The 18,397-nt window shown below is 35.5% G+C and overlaps 2 protein-coding genes across 6 annotated transcripts in view; one reads left to right on the top strand and one right to left on the bottom strand.

Annotated features, from left to right (window-relative positions):
- LOC110831437 (tyrosine-protein kinase receptor torso) overlaps positions 1 to 17,436 on the bottom strand; it is a 67,379-nt gene extending 49,943 nt beyond the window's left edge. For 2 of the 3 annotated variants that reach the window (XM_087357953.1, XM_087357954.1), the window contains exon 1: positions 17,008 to 17,436. In XM_087357953.1, coding sequence (XP_087214079.1) covers positions 17,008 to 17,130 — 123 coding nt within the window. In that variant the 5' untranslated portion in view covers positions 17,131 to 17,436. Of the gene's footprint in view, positions 1 to 13,697; positions 13,844 to 17,007 lie in introns of those variants that run through there. The other variant, XM_087357955.1, reaches the window with a different exon arrangement.
- Positions 1 to 18,397, top strand: part of LOC110831442 (general transcription factor 3C polypeptide 3) — a 67,640-nt gene that overhangs the window by 42,589 nt on the left and 6,654 nt on the right. The window contains exon 2 of one of the 3 annotated variants that reach the window (XR_015537607.1): positions 9,702 to 9,993. The exons of the other annotated variants lie outside the window; for them this stretch is intronic. The gene's annotated coding sequence lies outside the window, so the exon portion shown is untranslated. Of the gene's footprint in view, positions 1 to 9,701; positions 9,994 to 18,397 lie in introns of those variants that run through there. 3 annotated transcript variants of the gene reach the window in all.

Genomic DNA, 18,397 nt, shown 5'->3' with positions numbered 1-18,397 from the left:
AGAGGGCCTAAAATGTCCAAAGGGCCTAAATGACCAAAAGGGCCTAAATGGCCCAGAGGACCTAAATTAGCCTTAGGGTCTAAAATGTCTAATGGGCCTAAAAGGCCCATATCGCCTAAATGGGCCAGAGGGCTTAAAATGTCCAAGGGGTCTAAATATTCCAGAGTGCCAATATGGCCCAGAGTGCCTAAAATGTCCAAAGATTCTAAAAGGTCAAAAGGTCCTAAATTTTCCAGAGGGCCTAAATTGGCAATAGGTCCTAAATGACCCATAGGGATTAAATTGTCTAGAGAGTCTAACTGGCTCAAATGTGCTAAATTGCCAGAAGGTCCAAATTGTCGAAAGCGAATAGCTTGCTAACAGGACCTATATAGCCCAAAGGTCCTAAATGACTCAAAGTAGGTCGTGTTGTTAGGTTAGTTTAGGTTAGGTGCTGGAGAAGCTCTGGAAATAATCCGTTTGTGTAATATTATCCATTATTATTTCACTATTATTGTATATATTATCAGTGTTTGCCTGTTATTGGCTTCTTGCTGTTGGCAAACATGTAAATAAATTAATTGAATTAATTGAATTGAATTGAATTAAGCGGTGGTGGGTTTGATCCCATGCGGGTCGGTTATATTGGATTCGTTTAAGTTTGATTTGGTTAAGTTACATTGGATTAGGTAGCGTTGTTTTCGATTAGGGTGGGTTAGGTTATTTTAGTTCCCGCAGCCGGCTTATAGTAAAGACCCTTGTCCGATACCACGTGTTTTAGACTGGTTTTTGTATCACAAACTGTTTCGTGGTTATTGTCAATGAGTGTTCAATAATTCTGTTTGCTGACAATTTTTTTGTTCTGATAATGACAATGAGTAAAGGAAGTGTATCATAGTTACGGCAAATTACTTTTTATAAATTGTCTTTGAGTGAAAGATGATGTAAAAAAATCATGGCCACCCTCTTCCGGACTTACAAATACTTAAAACATTGTCGATCACATATGACTTTTCTCCTGATATAAATTAACTTTTCATTTATTTATATTGTTATGTTTTGAAATACTATTCTGATTTTTCCCTCTTGAGCAACACTACCACTGTTCAGACTCACGAGCCGCTCCTGCTCCGTAGTATATTTTATTGTATACAAAACAAGTCTGTCCTTCACATTTGTTCAGTATGTCCTATTGGGAAATTCTAGAACCGTCTTGCTCAACAGTTGAATCAGTTAGCCTATATTTCAAAATGCTCCAGACTTTTCTCTTCAGGGCTTCTACGTAAAACAAGATTGATTGGGCTCTAAAAAGAAAAGAAAACACTCTTCTGTTATTGCTTGATTTGTAACTTGTGTAGTCACACAATAGAATTAAGTTGTGATTGAATTGTGCACATTGAACTCCTGCTTTACATAAACCGTGTATTTCATTTCATTGTACAGTTTAATAAATATTTAAAAACAACAATTTCAGGGGAAATCTATAGACCCTAATAAGAGGAATGTTTTATATATATATATATATATTATGTACATTTTGCTCATACAAAGCAATGCTATGGATACAATTGACATCAAGTACACGTATAATATTATGAATGATTTATTAAAATGCGTATAGAAATTTTCTTTCCCTAAACAGAAGACTACATTATTATATTTATATCCATGTTGTTATTCTGGACTGTAAAACTGTGTGGACTTTTAGATATATACCGACGTTTAAAAAAAATCTCCATGTACTTCAGCTCTGAAATTGGAGACGACACAACACAGAAGATAAACGTCGATAAAGTGAAAAATGTACCGAGTTCGATTCATTTACGTTGTTATTTAGCGAAATAGTTCTTTAGCTAGATGGTATAATTTTTGTTCTGGGTTTGCTGTTATCATAATTATGTATTAGAAGGAGCCAAATATTTGATAACCGCGAGACAGGGCAGTATCTTAGGTATCAGCAGAAAAGTACCACCAGATTCGTATTCCGGCAATGGCGTATTGTTTCTCAGTAACTGTTTGTACAGAGCTTTATCACTCAGTTTGTATGTAGATGGTTGTAGCGCAGTGTAGTTTGACAGGGTAATGATGGAGGCATCAGGAACCTATGAAACTCTGGTAAATTTCTACTAGACTACACGACGCCCACTTAGTTTGTATGTACGCCTTAGCCATCACTTCCATTAACTACATTTTTATAACTGAAAAAGTTTAGTTAATGCTATCGCAAAGGAAGCGAGTTTTTTTGGCTTGCGTTGACCAATCAGAGCTGCTACTAACTAGATCAAATCTAAACTAATTTTTAACTTTTCAAATATTACGCTAATCCCTGATGAAGTTACAACTTTATAGTAGTCAGTCAAATAACATTGTGTGTAATATACAGTCCTGCGATAAGTCAGAAAGATTTGTCTTCCAGGATGTGACTGACTTTTACTTCCCGTTATTGTTTCTATGGTGTTTAACGGCGCTATATTAACTGCAAAAGTTATACAGTGTCGAAAGTAATGTAGAAATATCATGAATGATTCAGAAGGCCACGGAAAGAATAAAACATAATGTGTATATTCGTTATATTTTAATTTACACCATTTAAATTATAAAATAATATAAGTATAAGGTTCCGGAAGCTAGATTAGGTGAAAGGGAAAAAGAAAGCAGAAAGCCTATCTGTTAGGCCCCGTGGTTGAGCTAGTCTCAGACAGTTTACGGCCTATCAGCATCAGAAACCTTCAGACTTCGGCTATAGAACCAATCATGGCGATCATTTAAGGATATTCTTCACCTTAAAACAACTGTGACTAAGAGACACAGTTTTTTGTTTTTGAACTAATGTAATGCTGAGGTTAGGGTGACAGTTAAAGATAAATACCTAAAAATATTACACAATGGAATGACGGCAAGGCCATTAAGCTGTTTGTTGCAATGAAGTTGTCGCGTTGCAAATGTAGTTTTGCAGAGTGATCTTTTTGCCCTTTTCCCAAGTGATCTAAAAGTGAGAGTAAGGTTATCCTATATGCCATCCTATTCCTCTCTCGGTTTCTAGGTCATGCTCTAGTTATTTTGTTCCACGAAGTCCTGTCAAGTAATGCTCATTATAATAAGCAGAGAAATTTCCTGTGAGTCAAATATTGACTGGGAAATTTTTATGAGAACAGCGAAGAAATTTAAAACTTTGTACAGAGCGTCCGGTGACTTTACGTCACTAATTCGAGATCTTATTCCTTAAGTCATTCTGAAGTACATATACGCCCTATTATCAGAGGAAACTGAGTACCATGTATTTGAAATTTAAGATGATTTTAATCTTGTGTGTAGCATTAGGACCATTCATGCATCTTACTGACGGATTTTTCGTGGTGGTCAGCAGAATTGACCTTGGCGGTCACTGAACTTCGCCTCTCTAAATTAATAGTGGAAACGTGGTATATGAATGCAAAGTAAACACAAGCGAGAGATATGCAATATCATCTTTGGTGCAGAATCGTAGACGTCCACTCACAACCACTCCTACTTTGCTCATATTTCACAGGCCGCAGCTGTGGACGAAAACGCTGAAGGCCGTGTTCAAACTTACAGCGATATACATACATACATACATATGTTTACATTATATTTGTCGACACGTATCCCTGTTTTGCTGTTTCTCATAATACGTACTTGCATACACGAATTATATTATTATGACTTATTCCACATCCTACTGTCATTTGATTAACTTGTGGATGCATGGAATGTAAAAAAGTATGTATGTACGTAATTATATTTGCAGAAAGCGTCTGATACAACAAACACGAAGGAAGTCGGAATATATAATATTACAGCAGCGAAAAAATTTCTTTGATGTATTGGTTTGGAGTTAAGCTGATTTAATTTATGTTAGTTGCTACGTAAAATCTATCCATTAAGTCGGTTTAATATTACGGAGGTTTATAAAAACGGATGTAGTTCTTGTATTTTTGTATTTTTTCAATATAAAAAGTAATCAAAGTAAATAAAAATTATGATTCTAAGAAAAGCAATTATTACTTGAGAGTAGTCTACTGTTTCACGAAGACGTAATTTTATGAAACCTAGACTTTGGTGGGGAAATTTTCTGGATGAGATATTAGAAGCAGCAGATGAGAGGATACTGTTACAGGATGGCGTAATGAAACCAATGATAGGTACTTCGAATCGTCTTGAATTTTGTAATCATTATTTTAGTGAAAATAATACTTGTACAGGAGCTTTAAGCACGCGCGTTTCTCTGCATTGTTTACACAATTAATAGTATGTTCAGGTAGTACATGCAGGTTACAACAGTTGTAACAGTATCATGAATAGTAGTGGTAAAATAAAGTAAAGTTTGTCCCGCTATGTGCCATGTAGGCGCTTGGGGGGGAGAGGTGGTATAGCTCCTACTCTTTCTTAACTTCGGCACTAGATGGGGTGAGTGATCAGCATCACGCCCCGGCCGGCTTTACCCCCGGAATAGTAGTGGTAGTGGACTAATATTAAGAAAAGGACAATGGAAGTAAACGTTTTTAAAATTGATTTCGTTACTTACTTGGTTTGTAGCTGATAGGTATGCTGATATATGATGAACTGGTATGAAAGAGAATAGTAGGATCATTAATTCTTGCAAAAACTTAAGAAACCGAGAAAAACTCTTTGAATTGTGCCACAGAGTTCAAATACAAGATCTACGATTAATTGTTAAAGCAACAAAGTTTATATAGATCTTTGTTGATACCCCTTTTCTGGCATGATGCCCTTAATATGAAGTCAGATTTAGATTAAAATTACTAAATGAATGATTAATGATAGGCTGGAGCTTAAGTCATGGAGAGACGTAATTCTATCTGCAATTTCGGTAACATGCTGATTACAGCTACGCTATGCTTTTTTCAACATGTCTCATCTAATAGAGTTATTGAGATTTTCCGTACAAGTTTGTTTCAAAGATCTTAATCTGAATCAGGTTAAGGGAGAGTTGTGAGGTGAAGTTTCTATGCCGTTATTGCCTCTGCCAGCTTGTTTCTACGCAGTTAAGGGTATGTTATGTAATCATGCTCTCTCTCCAAGACATTGTGCGTGCCTTTTACTGAAATTAAAACGGAATTAACTTCTTATGTAAAATATAAGTATCTACTGTTCATGAATCCTAAGGAATTTCAACATATAAGATTTGGGTTTCTCACGGCGGTGAGTCTGGGATGTTGCGCCATGTAGATTGGTAGAAATTTACCGACGTTTCAGAGGTGCTTGCTGCATCTATTGTCAGGGTGACCATCACTCTGATGATGGAGGTGACAAATACCTCCGAAAAAATGGAAAACGTCTACCACACTACAGGACGCAACATTCTAAAAAGTCAACTTCGGACCTTCAAACTTTTCCATTCCAAACGTATTTCCGCTCAGAACTGGCATTCTACATAAAAGTATCTTACAGTACAAACCATGTATTTATGAACTAAATGGAGATCTATTGCACACATTTTCGGCGTTAATTGGTTTTTCTCTTTTACTTTCTGTAAATTGCAATTTAGACACACACTATGACAAGCTGACACGTAAAAGAAATACGGATTTAATATACCTTTGAGAAAATTGTTAAAAGGAAAATATTTACGTTGACGGCGAGCAAATCCATTCTGAAGTCTCTCGCCCGATATCCGTTTTACACTGCTTATTCACATAACATTTTGGGACTATGCAAGTGCAACCATGAATATGTGGCTGTATTATTACTCTCAGAGCACAATTAACTGACGAAACAAGGTAAATGTTTAGCATACGTAGCCACATAACAGGCATGTCTGGAGTGACCTAGTTCTTCATCCAGCTGTGTGAGAAACTTCACGTACTAGAATATCACATTCTGTAAACTAAAATGGAAACTACGAGTAAAGCAAACAATTACAAAATTATTCGCGTCATTATGGCATAGAACAAAGTAAAATACGATTAGCATCTCTTACTAATTGATGAATAACTTTCCGGAATTTATTTAGTAAAAAGGAGTACTTTTTAAGAAATGAGAAAACTTTTTGCTGCAAGTAACTTCCACGAAACAAAGAAAAAACTGTGCTCTAATATTATCCAGAGCTTTTCGATTTTTCTGTATTAGCATAATTTCGGAAATATTGTCTTTCGAGATTTCAAGTTCACCATGAAGATGGCTCTCTTCTGCGTTGTTAAGGCATACAGTCATCTACAAGTTGACCGACGCTTCAGAGGTGCTAGGTCCATTATTAGGGCGATGATGGAGGCAGGCATACAATAATAATAACAAATATCGTCCATCTACACAGGATATTCTAGTGTCTTATATTTACTAATTTCTCACTACATGTTTCAGCCGTCGTCGAAAATCTTCATGTGGTATTCAAAGGCTTTTACTCAAATATAGCATCTATTATGGTTAAAATGTATCAATAAAATACTTGTGCTACTATTAGTATTCATTTTAAAATATAACTTTTTCAATTTTAAAAATAATTGTTGTGTTAATGTGATATACACTTTGTCCAAAACATAAACGTACACATTATACTACGAAATATTAACCGTCTCAGTAAGTTTCTCACAGCGGTCGACTGTGTCACGAAGCTAACGGCGATCATTATGAACTCTTGAAATAGATTCGTTAATTTACAACCAGTACTGATGTGTGTAATGGTTTAATTTATTAAAATGCATTATTTCATTCATTGAATGTGTATAGACATTTTTGGGACACCTTGTATATGTATTGTGTGTGGCACAAATTACTAGAATGTTGAACAGTTTCCGAGGAAATTCCCAAGAGTTCAATTTTATTTGCAGTATGCGTGTTTTCATTTATATGTTACGAAAAAAAACTAATTTAATTCTGCGGATTTTACTGTAGATCTCCAATACTAAATTCAATTTAAAATTTTGTTGTAGTTTTGCAATTATTTTTGGGCGGATAGAAAAATGCCTCTACTGTGCTATGAACACAAAAACAATTACTAAAATGTGTTTCAGACTGTGTAAAAGGCACACTGATTAATTTCTAGTCTCTTTATTTAATCTCACGAAGGCACTTTTACTTTATAAATCACTTGCCATTTGTAATTTAGAGCTTAATTATTAAATGGACAAGTTATAATAAAACCCATATGTTAAAGTTATTGTGGAAATTGGACATACGCATAGCACACTTTTCAAATCAGAATGAAGACGAAATGTTAATGGTAAGTTTGTGCCAGAAACACTTACGTTTTCTCAAGAAATGGTTTCGTATTTTGAACTGTATCTATGAATATAATTCGATTCTTGCAACAACTTAAAATTCTACTTTCATTTGGTATAATTCTGAGAGCACTTTCTTTAAAACCAAGTATATTTTCGTTTTATTTCTTACACGGGACTCTACAAACCAACCCGCATGTGATTTTTGCCACCCGCGTGAATGTTTGTGATATTGTGGAAACGTATATAATTAAAAACATTTAAATAATATCCGAATATCACAATATGTGGTATGTGAATGTCGTCAGTGTCTGGCAGTAAAAACCCATGTGAGCTTAAGGAAGAACGCGAAATGCAAAGGTTAGGACGGGTCTTACTGATAAAGACATGAAAGAGATTGCAACAGCAACAGAAATTAAACCGAATATTAAAATATTGCTTAAGCAAAGCAGCGTCAATGTCTCACCAATGACTAATTTTATTTATGAACATTATTCAATGATATGTGAACCTGTGTATAATTGTATGCCTAATTTAAGGAACATTTTCAATTACTTTTCATAGAGTTTTAATAAACTGTCCTCATTTACGGTCGCGAGGCCTGTGAGTCTCTAAAAACAGATGGATTTGGCCCACACATCTGTAAAATATTGTGGATTTCTGTTATAAACAATGCTAAATTGAAATTTTGACATTTTATTATATATTTTGCTTAGGGTCAGTTTCAGTCATGTATTTGCGTAACATCTTCAATATACTTTAATGTTTAAGCTTTTACTGTTCTGTAAATTATATTGTCTACTAGTGTTTGTATTAATATTAGCTCTTGTTTTGTGGATAAATATTAAAACTTGGTCCACTGTACATCGCAAAAGCGTGCCAGAATAATTGATGTACGAGTTAACATGATTCTGTCTTACGTGTAGTGAAAATCAATCAATTATGTAAATGCAAGAAGTCTTGGACAAACACAACACAAGTGAGGCAGATACTTAAACTGATATCGTAAGCCACGAGTCTGAATACGAAACTTCCCGACTGCCAAAGTCCAACATCGTCTGACTCTTAGGCTGCAAACTTTGGATTTTTAAGTTAAAAGGCTAGCTTCAGAATGATGTGTTATGCAGAATACTGAATACATGTATATAAAACTGTAACAAGCCAATACGATAGGTTACTGTGGCCTTAATATCAGACATACTGCTGCGTGAGAAGGCACTTATTTATTTCATATAAGTCTACTGTTTTTCTTTTATTGAAAATACTGTTCAAAATTTAACCTGGACATTTTCTGTCTTATTTAAGTCTTTCACCCTACAAGTACCCCATGGTAAATATCTGGATAATATGGCGTCTTTCCATATTCTGTCCAATTAATTATTCATTCATCATTCTATCATTTACTACTACAGATTCTGAGCTTCTGACTGCGTTGTTGAAAGCCATAAATTAAAATCGACCCATCCATCATTTGTCGCTTTCAACCTATGGAGATGGCAAAGCTTCTTTAAGTGAATCAGGAAACAAATTGGTTTGAAGACGATTTTCGATTGATGTCCTTGGATGGGGACATCTTTCACACTTTCTCCTCGGAGAGTTAAAATGTTTATTAATTTAGAATCGTACCATTTCAGTTCAAATTATTATGATTATTTAGTGTTTAATAATTCGCAGTTTTCTGTTTGTGAAAGTCAAACAAAGTTAAATCTAAAGGAAACCGTTGTTACGCGAATATAAGTCATAAATGAGGTCATTAACTTTTCAGTATTTATGATGCTTACTGTCAAGTAGCGTGATTTCTTAAAAGAATGTCTGCACGTATCTCGTCTGGTTGAATACAGCGTGTCTTCTTAGTATTCAGCATTGTGTAATACGCAGTAGCATAGTAATTCGTGGTCAGGATATATGACACGAATCTGTGACCTCTACACTCTTTTGACTCTTATCTTCACAATAATGCATCGATCACTCACGACGCATGGAACTGCACAGAGAATGTTCTCAGGTTTTTCGAAATGTCCTGTTATTATTTTTATTACTCTCTCATTACCGTCAATGTTGGCGCTGAATGAGATCTTTCATATTTTCCTTAAGATTGCAATTAGCCGATCACAGAAATATCAGTATTTTCTTATACTTTTGTATTTATAACATCAAGACTTGAGGAAGTCCTGAAATTTCGTAGAAATGCAGTAGTTAAATTAGAAAATATATATAGATCTTACATAATGTAATAGTGACTGTTGTATGGGGGTCTGGCGTTCAGTAACTGTAAATGTGTCTTCATTCTTAATAAATTTTAAATGTATCGTGGATTTAAGAACACATATTTATCTGCAATGACATTATAAGTCTTTAATTATGATGTTCAGTCACAATTAATTCAGTTTCAAAATTACGAGCTCAGCTTTGGAGGTGTAGAATAGTTAAAGTCAAACACACACACACACAAAAACATATGAAATGCTGAACTATGTTACTAATTTTATTTTCAGTTAAATAATGGAAGTAATGGTTTTTCAGTTTCAGTAAAGGCGCTTCATAAATATTCTAAACTTCTGCATTTAGTAAGGCTTCTTGGACGGGGAGTCGTCTGGTCTACGTGCACGTGACAACAGAACACAGTAATACACGGAAACATCCATGCTCCAAGTATTCGAGAATCGAACCTACGATTCCAGTGTTTAAGCGGCAAAGACCGCGGGGCCATTGTGAAAGGAACGTTTTATGTTTCATTTACGAAATTTATGTATTTGGATTCAATTAAACCGTGAAATATTCTGTCTACTACAACTACAGCTCTTGGTATTTTCCTTGTGTTGACTTTACCGAAGCAAAAATATAGTTGGCCATGGACCTAATAATGAATGAAATGAATCATTAAACTTATATAACAATGTAAAATGTAACATATTTGCAAACAGCATTGTGAATTCAATTTGAATCATGTAAAAAACTGACAGTGGAACCACGGTTCCGGAGAATCTGACGTAAATACGTCTATACGGAAAGGAAGTTTATATATTAGCTTTAATTACAACAATATTAACAACAATACCGAGTAAACAGATGACGTTTCCTAGGTAACATAACAATGCACGCAAGCTGACCATTGTTGTCGATCCATATTTACACATTGTTGATATGGATCTTACACGTTTTCCTTTCACTTGTTTGCCGAATGACCCTTCCGTACAGATTTATTTAAGTCAAAATAAAGACATTACTGAAACCCAAGTTCAACATCTGTGTTACTAGGGCACAATACAAATGTAATGAGACAATGAAACGCATAAATCACAAACTGATAAATTATTATCCAAGTGTTTATGAATGGAAAAGTCGTTATTTTTTGCTCACAGCTCAATAACAGATTAAATGTTGCCGCCTATAAAATGTAGATATATTCGTGACACTTTACGATTACTTTAGCCTTTTTATCAATTTATATGTTGCATCATGAATAGAGATAAGAGCTGTCAGCACTGTTGAAGCGCGCATTAAACGTCTGTTTTGTATTCATACAATGTTATTTGTGCATCACACACAATTTATATTATTTATTACCAATCACCGCACAGTAATCGCTTTGTGTTTCAAACGGTTATCAGCCAAAGAATCAACAGTGGGCATAGCTATATGCACCATAAAAACCACCAGCTACACCAGACCTCTTTCATATTGCAGATTGAGGGATTTTTAAACGCGATACAAGAAGCATCTCCTTTCCATTTTCCATCCATCCTCTGTCTGGTGGTCGCCAGAAAACAATTTCAGTACGACCCACAAAGCGATGTACGTTTTCACTGTCTCCTTACTCATAAAACTGTATGGTATTTGTAAAACGTATCACCATTCAGCACATTCGTTTCTTTTTTTAACCTGAGTAAAATAAGGTAATTCGCTGCTTTTCTTGCAGTGAACTGTCAGTTAAAGATGTTATAAAATGTCGTGTTAGTTGTTTATATCTTCCGTCAAGTTAAGACGTAGTTCTCTCTCTCTATCGTCTATGGTCAGCTATTGATCGTCGTGACCCCATCGGGGTTTTCTTGCGAAAGTACCACGGTGGTTTCGAAGACGTAGTTACAAGCAACTAAAAGTAGTTATCGAAAAAGACTCGATAATAAAACTGCATATATAGACTAGATCAGCGGTATTCAACCTTTTTTTGTTCGCGTACCCCCAGATATAATTTCTCTTCAACTTTGTACCCCCAAAGTTGTTGATGTATTATTCAAGTTATATATAGTGTATAATATACATTTAAAATAAATTAAATAAATTACATTACTGATTATTCAGTGTTTATCATAAAATAATATATATATATTTTTAAATTTCATTTACCCTTAAGATGTCTTCGCGTACCCCATGTTGAATACCACTGGACTAGATCAACCGAATAGTCTCGGTGTGATGTCACGGACGACGTGTTCCCATGGCAACCGAATTTCGATTTAATTAGAATACTATCAACATATGAACAAATTGATCTTGTTTTATAAATGTTATAGACTTTACTAGGTAAATATTTTCGCTTGCGATGAAAATGTTATGACACTTATACCATAATTTCTCCGTTTTCTTGCTTGCAGCCACTTCATTCTTTCTCATTTCCTTCTGTTTCGTCTCCCTGATTGAAATTAGATTATGTGAGTTTTAATGCATAAAGCTGTCTATCTCCGCTTTTTATTCGTCGCTAGGCGACCATGTGCAGTTTAATGCATTGGGTTTTTTCGGCCCCAATGAAATACGTAAATAATATAAAAGATTCTTCTTCTCTGATTTTCGCGGCTTATTTCAATGTATTACTTCGGCTTTCGAGGATGAGCCGTGTTGAATTTTCAAAGTTATCTAGTGCTTCGGAAAACACTGCAGTTGCCATCTTCAGGACAAATTTGTCACACATTCACCTTGAATATATGACGTATTCACACTGAAGATGGCAACTTCAATGTTTTCCGAAACGTTAATAACAAGTAAAATTCGACTCGAAGTTGTACATCAAGAAAGATTATGTGATGTCACACCATTTTGGTTTCAGAACTTGAATTTAATGATGAGTAATGTAACGTTATTGATTTATAGTAGTGAACTAATTTTCACATGCCAGTTTGAAGTCAAAGTGTCTGGTTATTATTCATGAATGTTAATACAAACCTAATTCTCAGAAATAAGTAACATTATTGAAGATACGTGATAAAATAATTAAGCCATTCCAGAACATATTTGAGGTTTCACGGCGATCACAATGATGATACGAAATTTGGTACTGTGTAGACTCGTCAGTAGATGCCAGCGTTTTGGAGAAATGCACTGTCTCAATATTCAGGGCTGAGGACTTGTAGGTAGATGCTAGCGTTCCCAACATACGAGGTGCGATCGGAAAGATTCCAGACTGCGCGTATAAAAACCCGTACACTTATCTCAGGTATTAAATTCATCCATCACCCTCGAAGTAGTTCCCCTGGGAGTGAACACAACGATCCCAGCGCCGCTGCCAAGCCTGGAAGCATCCCTGGAAATCTTTCTTTGTCAGCCTGTCAAGCACCATTTGCGATTCTGCCTGAATCTCTTCTATCGTCTCAAATCTCCTTCCCTTTAGCTGAATTTTCATCTTTGGGAAGAGGAAGAAGTCACACGGAGCTTAGAAAGGAAGTTGGGGTCGGTTCTTGCAAGATCTTTGAGCTCCTGACAAACGAGAAGTCGATTCTGCTTCTGGTCCTCAGACAGGATGCGTCGCATGTGGAGTTCTTCCTTTAGAATCAGCTGACAGGTCCCATAGCCTATCCCAACAATGTCGCACAAGTCGTTGATGGTACGACGTCGATCTTCGTGAATGGCCTGCCGATTCTTCGTAACATTTTCGGGCGTTGTGCTCGAAGATGGTCGTCCAGAACGCTCGTCATCATCGACAGAGGTTCGGCCATTTTTAAAACGTGAATGCCACACAAAAGTTTGTGCACGACCCATTGCGGACTCCCCAAATGCTTGCTTTAGCATTTCATAGGTTTCCGTAGCCGTTTTGGCGAGTCTTTGGCAAGAGATTCAGGCAGAATCGCAGATGGTGCTTGACAGGCTGACAAAGAAAGATTTCCAGGGATGCTTCCAGGCTTGGCAGCGGCGCTGGGATCGTTGTGTTCACTGCCAGGGGAACTACTTCGAGGATGATGGAAGAATTTAATACATGAGATAAGTGTACGGGTTTTTATACGCGCAGTCTTGAAACTTTCCGATCGCACCTCGTACTGTCTCATCTCCGAAACGTTGGCATCTATCGACGATATACACGGCGTCAAAACCAAGAAAATCCATCATCAATTTCAGTGTAGTTTATTTTAAGGAAACCCCATGCAATGAATTAATATTTAGCTAGTACCCTATCAAACAAAATTCTGTTCTGGCAATTATAAATGAAAATGTTTAAAGTGAAGTCGCTATTGTATATTGGCATTAGAACTAACTGGATTAGCAGTGCCTTATCACATGTAAGGCCTTTGCTTTTGCGGGTAAACTAACCATTCACTGACTGCACGCCAACTTTAATCACACTAGCAGTCATGAGTATGAACTCTCTCAGCTAGACAGACTTGATTATCCGGATGTTACGATAGCGTTGACGTGAACATCGTCTCTGATCATTTATCAAACTTGAAACTCCGCCTGGAATCACCACATAAATAACAGATATACATGTTTATTCTCACACCTGTTATTGTGTATGGCTGGCTCAGTCCATCCGTTTATGATGAATGAATGTTCTCTCTCTTCTGACGTCAACTTCTTATTCTTTCTGTATATAGAATTATGTCAAGTGGAGATAATATGAACGTAGAAAGGTGTGAAGCCAGTAGAAATTTCAGGGGGGAAGGGGGGGAGAGGGGGGGGGGGGCGAAATTTGAAGTGCAAAATTAATAAACTTCAAATAGAATAAGAATAATAGAGATCTATGCAGATGAATAAATGAATTGAAAAATGATTATCAGGTTAATACTAACTTGATAAAAGATGTGTTGTAATCAGATTGCATTATTTTTATACGTGTGTAAATTAAGTTGGTAACTATTTAATGTGCTTGCAGTTAACGACATAACTCAGACAGACATGCACACAAGCAATTATTGCCCGAACCTAGTCCTTTTGGGGCTGAGATTGCTTTTGGGAAGCTAGAAAAATGTGAACAGCCAAGTATCGATCAAGTATTGATCAAATATCGGCACAGTTAATCCAACCAGGTGTAATCTGAGATCCGGAAAATTATTAATTATTAATTTGGAGTAAGAAAGAATTTCTAGAGCAGTGAAAGGATCTGTTATTCTGTAAGAAGGATGATAGAAATAAACTGTAGTAATTATCGAAGAGCATCAGTGTTATCAGCTGCATAAAAACTTTATTCGGCGTCATTTCGTCAAGGTTAACTCATACATAAACGAAATTATTGGGAATCAACTAGCTCAGTGTTAATCCAGCTCTGGGCTGTTATAATCACAGTAATGAACCTTTGGTTCCATAAAAGAAGGGGAATTTCTTGACTGGCTGAGAGACTTTTAGCTTTTCAAGGATAATTCGGCTTCATGTATTAGGTCACTTAAAGTGATGTTTACATGCTGTCTCGCCATTAATTTGATAAGACGTAAAATGTGGTGTGATTTTACCGCATTTAGGGTCATTTTCTTGGCTTGTGCCCAAATTAAAGTTCAGAATGCGTGAAGCTGTATCATACACGTTTATACAGTGTGGAACTTCAATATTTTTACTTGCTTAAGGAATAAAATTTACGTTTTTAAAGAAATTTGAATCATGGAAAACGAATAAGAAGAGAATTGCGTGTAAAATTACTATTTCAGTAAGACTGATATTAATTTACTGGAATATCTTAGTGTAAAAACAAATATCGGCCTTGCTCAACATCACACAGTTGCGTGGTATTGGGTAAACTGAAATTGCGTGAACGAGACGTCACAGCGTTTACAATTGCATTCTCACAGAATAAAGACTCGTGTTTTGGATTTTACGTCGACTGAACATCCCATTACAAAAAGCTGCGAATTTCAATTCTGTTATTGTGGCGTATAATTCATTGATTCTTTTCTTCTCTGGAATGTGTGATGGCTGGATTGGATACAAATTATTATTTCGATATCTCTTATTTTGCTTTCGATGATCGGATTTTTGAGGATGACGCCCAACGCAGGGAGCCAAGGGCTTAACCATTTAAATCTCAGCGGTAACTGTAATTACCACCTGTTATAATAGTCAGTATATCTGCATTTTTCCTGCAGAATGTATTTATGGGTTTCGTATAATTGTTACTAACAAAAATTTATTTCCTTATACAGTCAATGGGGCTTTAAAATGAAGATATGTGGTTGTTTTTAAATAGGTTCTGAATTTATAAATATTATTTAGACTCTCTTTCAATAAACCTTATGGCACATATGTTAGGAAAACCTCAAGGGGCTACTACATTCTTTCGTTTGCCTGATTGCTGGATAAGAGTCAGTGTTCATCCACATGGTCCTGCGACATTTTTTCTAGGTTTTCTTTAAGCAAATGCTGAGACTGTTTCCAAAATCCTAGTTGGTTTCGCGTGATTCTCGTGTAACGCTCCCGATTTCAATTATTCAGAATAATCTACCTGCTCTGAAAGCTACAAATTTACTAAAAATAAATAGAAACGTTGATTAGCTGAGCGACTTTCGGTTTGAGAACAGGTTCTCTGTGGAAGGCGTTAGTAGGGAGGAAAACACGTAGGATTTGGCAGGTCTCGAACCCGGGATATTTTTCACCAAAGGCCATGAGATGCAATTCAAAATTATTACATAATGAATATGACACGTTTTGGTACACGCAGTCCAAAAGCACTACAGAGCCCCGTCTTCTTCGTTGTGCATATTTTTTCAGCTTCTCGATTATTGATAAGCTTTTGAATGTCGTAGAAAAAGAGAAAAAAGCCCGCAATAAAAATTCTGCTCACACTAATTTAGTGCATTGTTTTTTCTTAGTGATATTTCAGGTTCTCACGGCCGCGACTATGAAGACAGCCATCTTCATTGTTCTTTTTATGAATTGAAATTAAAATTATAAAATTGCGCGCCATAAATGACGGGAGACTATTTTTGGGCAGCCTTATATTGTTTCCTCTCAGAATATACGATGCTATAAATTATATAGCAGTCAACTAATTCATCCACTTCAGACTCAGTTATAACAACATTTGATCCTTTGACCCTTTAAAGCAAAGCAGGTAAAGTTCAGGATTACTAAATAATATATCAGGTGGTACATGCAGTTATCACCATGTTTTAAAGGATGCATTTAAGCATCTGAAGCGCGAAGTTCTTCTAAATATATTTAAAAATTCAGCTGATGCCTGAAAGTTGACACAACGCGTCTCCACTGTAAAAGTCAGACGGTTGATATTATTTAAGGAAAGAACTGTTTATTCTGAGATTCTTGAATTTCTGGCTGTATCAATTTATTAAAAGTAAAGTTACACGTAAACAATATAATTTTAATATTATAAAATAGGCCTATTGATTGAAAACTCATTTTTTAAAATTGTTCGTAAGTTTGTGACTTGTTTAATATCACTGTGCTTGAAAAGTAAATTATTAATCAATTTTCTTTTCATCATTACTTAAATAAGTAATTTGTTATATTCCGTCGTTAGTTAATGTAAAAAACGTCAGATTAATCTGTTTTTATGACGCACGTTTGTATAAACCTATATATTCTTTTAAGGAATTCAAAACTTATGACGATGAAGGTGGTAAAATCCTGAGTAGTAATTCTTATCAATAATTCAGTGTGCCAAAGTTTAACTTACCGAATAACACTGAGCTTCGCACTGCGCAAATGACATCAATTCCATCGTTGAATATGAGGTCTCAGTTTGTAGATTCTCTGCGCTGCTAATTATCACAAAAACGAACAATGTCTGACGCCACATATTTTATTGGCCTGTTCAACTAGCAAACTTTGTTAACTGATAACTAATGGACACCCTCACAGAATGAGAACCGAAAACTTTGTTTTTACTTTACTGGAAATTAAAAGTAATATTTGAGAATTATCAGGAATGTCGGTGAATGCCATCGAAAGTCCTTCCTGTGTAAAAAGTATAAACTGAAAAATAATAAGTGTTGTTTGAAGGTGATCGTAATAATAAGTTATAATTGTGATGTATATAGGCACAGACGCTTGTAAATGAACCAGCCACCACACAGCCAGCCTGTGTTGTTCACTGGCAGATTTCTTGTTGTGTCTCCAGTGTATATATACAGACACGTATATCGCGCGCGCGTGTTACGCGACAGTGTAAGGTGGGTGAGGCAGTTCATAGGTGTTCAAGTGAAACACCTTTCTGCATCGTTTGTACGCCGCCCCTCGTGTCCCGCAAGATCATATCTCAGTCACTAAATCAAACAAGAATTCTGGAAACGAAAATGTTTCGCTCCAGGAAATATATTAATGAAGGCCTTACTTAAAAATTGGAGGTTAGGAGTTTCGCCCCAACGCTTTGGGATGAAATGAAAGATTTCCTAATTTTGCTTTTTCTGGTCAAATTTAGCTACAAAATATGAATGTGGGGTTGAAAGAATATGGTTTGATTTAGTTAGCATTGTTTGGGTGTAACTCGGTTAAGGTAAATTAACTGTTCAAAACACTCTATTCCCAAATATTAATGGCAGATACGATATTGATACTATTATATTTTAATTTTGAAAGTTTACATAGATTGAATTTTTAGACTTTACAGTGAGGTATATTACAGGTACATATATGTTAATTTATTCTTAATATAATTTTTGTACTCTTTGACCTCGTAACATTCTTAACGCTACCTAATTTTAAATTCAGCTAAGCTAGAAGTTCTTGTTGTTAATATGAAATAGCTGTTTAACTTGCTCACTTGTTCATATTCAAGGTAGTGGTAAGTGAAGGAAAATTACGGTGGTCTGTATTATTATTATTATTATTATTATTTACTGTTAATTATGTTTAATAAATTAATGAATTAATATATTATCATTATTATATTGTACATTTATATATTTAGTTCATTGTTTGTTTGTCTTTATGTTGTTATATTTATTGTTAGTGCTTGGCTGTTTTGGCCTCCTTTGGCTGTTGCCAAGCACTCTAATAAATGAATTTAATTATTATTATAAAATATTGGACTTTTTTTATGACGGTGAGAACAATGTAAACAGTTG

Source organism: Zootermopsis nevadensis, unplaced genomic scaffold (assembly GCF_977971745.1).
Source record: "Zootermopsis nevadensis isolate Lab colony 2312 unplaced genomic scaffold, Znev_1.0 Znev_ptg000029l, whole genome shotgun sequence".
NCBI lineage: Eukaryota > Metazoa > Arthropoda > Insecta > Blattodea > Termopsidae > Zootermopsis > Zootermopsis nevadensis.
This window is presented reverse-complemented; position numbering and strand designations above follow the sequence as displayed.